Below are 2747 nucleotides of genomic sequence, written 5' to 3' on the forward strand. Positions count from 1 at the left end.
TTTATTCAGTATTAAAACTTAGACATCCTTCCTAAACCAGATCAAAGTCCCAACTTTTTAAACTTGCCAAATTAATCAATTTATACTACATTCTTTGCAATTTCTTAAATTGCAATTTATTATAGCTTTGTTATGTTGCATTTTTGCAAAATTAGTAGAAACTCTGTAGGTTCCTCAAAGTCAAGGAGAGTGGGATAATCGTCATTGTATCCCAAGCACTCCATAATTCTGAAAATAGACTCTTCGCAAAGGTTTTGATTATACTGGGAGAAGAAGGAAAAAATATTTATGAAAAATTGAGTAATCTAGCACAATTGACTGAACTGAAGTTTATGGATTAAAAAAGTCAACTAGAAAATATACATAAAGAAGAGAATAGAAAAAAGTGACTGATCTTAGAAAAATCAAATTGTAAGGAAATGGATGAGAGAAGAAAAGAAGTCAACAAAGGAGACTGACATGGTTTAACAACAAGGAGAGGATCAGTGCTAATGCCTTTAGCACAGGTTGTGAATGTCCTCTTGGTTTGGTCTCTTCTTACTTTGTTCATACTAATCCATAGCAAAATCTCATCGCTGAGCATTTTTCTGTCCAATGATCAACTCAGATTTGAAGCATTTTTATAATAGATAATATTTTCATGTTTACTTAGGAAAAGAAAATACACTTTATAAATAGATATGGTCAGCTAAAACACAGCTGTTTATACTCTCACAATAAAAGATTAATGTTTTTTGCAATAGATGAGAAGAGAAAAAGAATTCCAAAGGGTGAAAGAAACAAAACCATAGACAGACAGACAGACTGATCAGTACCCAAAGAATCAGAGGTACAGAATGTCCTACATTATCTCCAGCTACTGTCTTGACAGTGATGAGCATATTTTGTAATCAAAGATATCAATATCAGTTCACTTTCTGACTGGCTGAAAATGCTCCCAGGCAGAAGCCAAAGAAATTTCCTTTTTTTTTCATCCTAAATTATAATATCTCCAGCTACTGTCTTGACAGTGATGAGCATATTTTGTAATCAAAGATATCAATATCAGCTCACTTTCTGACTGGCTGAAAATGCTCCCAGGCAGAAGCCAAAGAAATTTCCTTTTTTTTTCATCCTAAATTATAATTTTTTTGTAACCAATGTTAGATTGGCTTTGTAATACACAAAAGTTGGAATTCCTCATATAGCACTTATTTCTAAATGAATATCCTCACCACCCTTTCACGGATCTGCTTGGTCCTGACTCCATACACAACAGGGTTCAGCATTGGTGGAATAACTACATACAGATTGGCCAGTAGGATGTGAATGTAGCGAGGAACATTATGGCCGAATCTATGTGTCATAAAAGAGAAGAGGGCTGGAGTATAAAAGGCCAAAATTACACAGACATGGGAACCACAAGTGCTGAGAGATTTGAGCCTGGCTTCGCGCGAGGGGAGACGAAAAACAGCACAGAGAATTTGGACATAGGAGAGAGCAATGGCCACAATGTCAAACCCCAGGATAGCGATGGTTCCCAGACCATATATGATATTAACCCTGATACTTGCACAGGCAAGACGAGCAAGACCCATGTGCTCACAATAGGTGTGGAGGATGACATGGTGTCCACAAAAGGGTAGTCGCAAGATGAGAAAAACAAAGGGAAACACACAGAGAAAAGATCTCCCAACCACCCCAAAACCAATTAGGGATACTACTTTGTTAGTAAGAATTGTGCTATAATGCAGAGGATTACAAATAGCTACATAGCGATCATAGGCCATAGCAAGAAGTACTACTGACTCCATGCCAGTAAAGATGTGAATGAAAAACATCTGAGTGAGGCAGGCCCCAAAAGTTATCTCCTTGAGGCTGAACCAGAATATGGCCAGCATCTTAGGGATGGTGGCTGTGGACACCCCCAAGTCAATAGTAGCCAGCATAGCCAGGAAGTTGAACATGGGCTCGTGGAGGCTGTGGTCAGTCTGGATCACAAATAAGATAATGAAGTTTCCTATGAGTGCAATCAGATACACAGCACAAAAGGGAAATCCAATCCAGATGTGGATGTTTTCTAATCCCGGGATTCCCAGAAGCAGGAAGGAGGATGGGTGGAACTGGGTGTCATTAGCTAAGGACATCTTTTTCAAAATTACATATAAACATTTTTACATTAGTATGACCAAATATGGGGGAACCAGATGTCACCTTCGTGTACTGAGATCAATCCTAGAAAGAAACAGAAACACATCACTCATCTTATTCCTTTATAAAACTGAGTATCAAATAGCAAGAAACTTAAAAAGTTTCACACACATATGCAGAGTCCCACAACCCAAAGAAAAGCCAGACCCAGGAAAAGACCTGAGCAAATTGTTGCATGCACCAATCCAAGCTTATTCTACTTAGGAAGTCATATCAGGTGGGCTTTGATATTTTTAGACCCTAATAGGTCTAATAGGCCAGGAGACAGAACGATGTTCATGGTGTTTATTTTGTTTGTTTAGTTGGCTTGGTTTTTTTTTTTGTTTTGTTTTGTTTTTTTTTGTCTTTTGTCTTTTTCCGTGTCCGGCAACGGATCGCAACCCTCAGTGTTGCCCCCGTACCGGACCGGGGATCGCAACCCTCGGGGTCGCTCCCGCGCCTCGCTCAGCCAGTGAGTGGGAACCGGTCTGTATGTGGGATCCGAACCCTCGGGCGGGAGCGCCGCCGCGCTTCCCAAGGGGCGCACTTATCCAGTGCGCCACCGGGCCGGCCCGGTT

The 2747-nt window shown here is 40.0% G+C and overlaps 1 protein-coding gene across 1 annotated transcript; it reads right to left on the reverse strand.

Moving 5' to 3' along the window:
* Nucleotides 1-1196: 1196 nt before the first annotated feature.
* Nucleotides 1197-2126, reverse strand: LOC103605112 (olfactory receptor 52E2-like). Its single transcript, XM_008589695.1, has one exon. The coding sequence runs from the start codon at nt 2124-2126 to the stop codon at nt 1197-1199; it is 930 nt and encodes a 309-aa protein (XP_008587917.1).
* Between the last annotated feature and the right edge of the window lie 621 nt (nt 2127-2747).

This window comes from Galeopterus variegatus, unplaced genomic scaffold, assembly GCF_000696425.1.
Source record: "Galeopterus variegatus unplaced genomic scaffold, G_variegatus-3.0.2 Scaffold5594, whole genome shotgun sequence".
In the NCBI taxonomy this organism is placed as follows: Eukaryota; Metazoa; Chordata; class Mammalia; order Dermoptera; family Cynocephalidae; genus Galeopterus; species Galeopterus variegatus.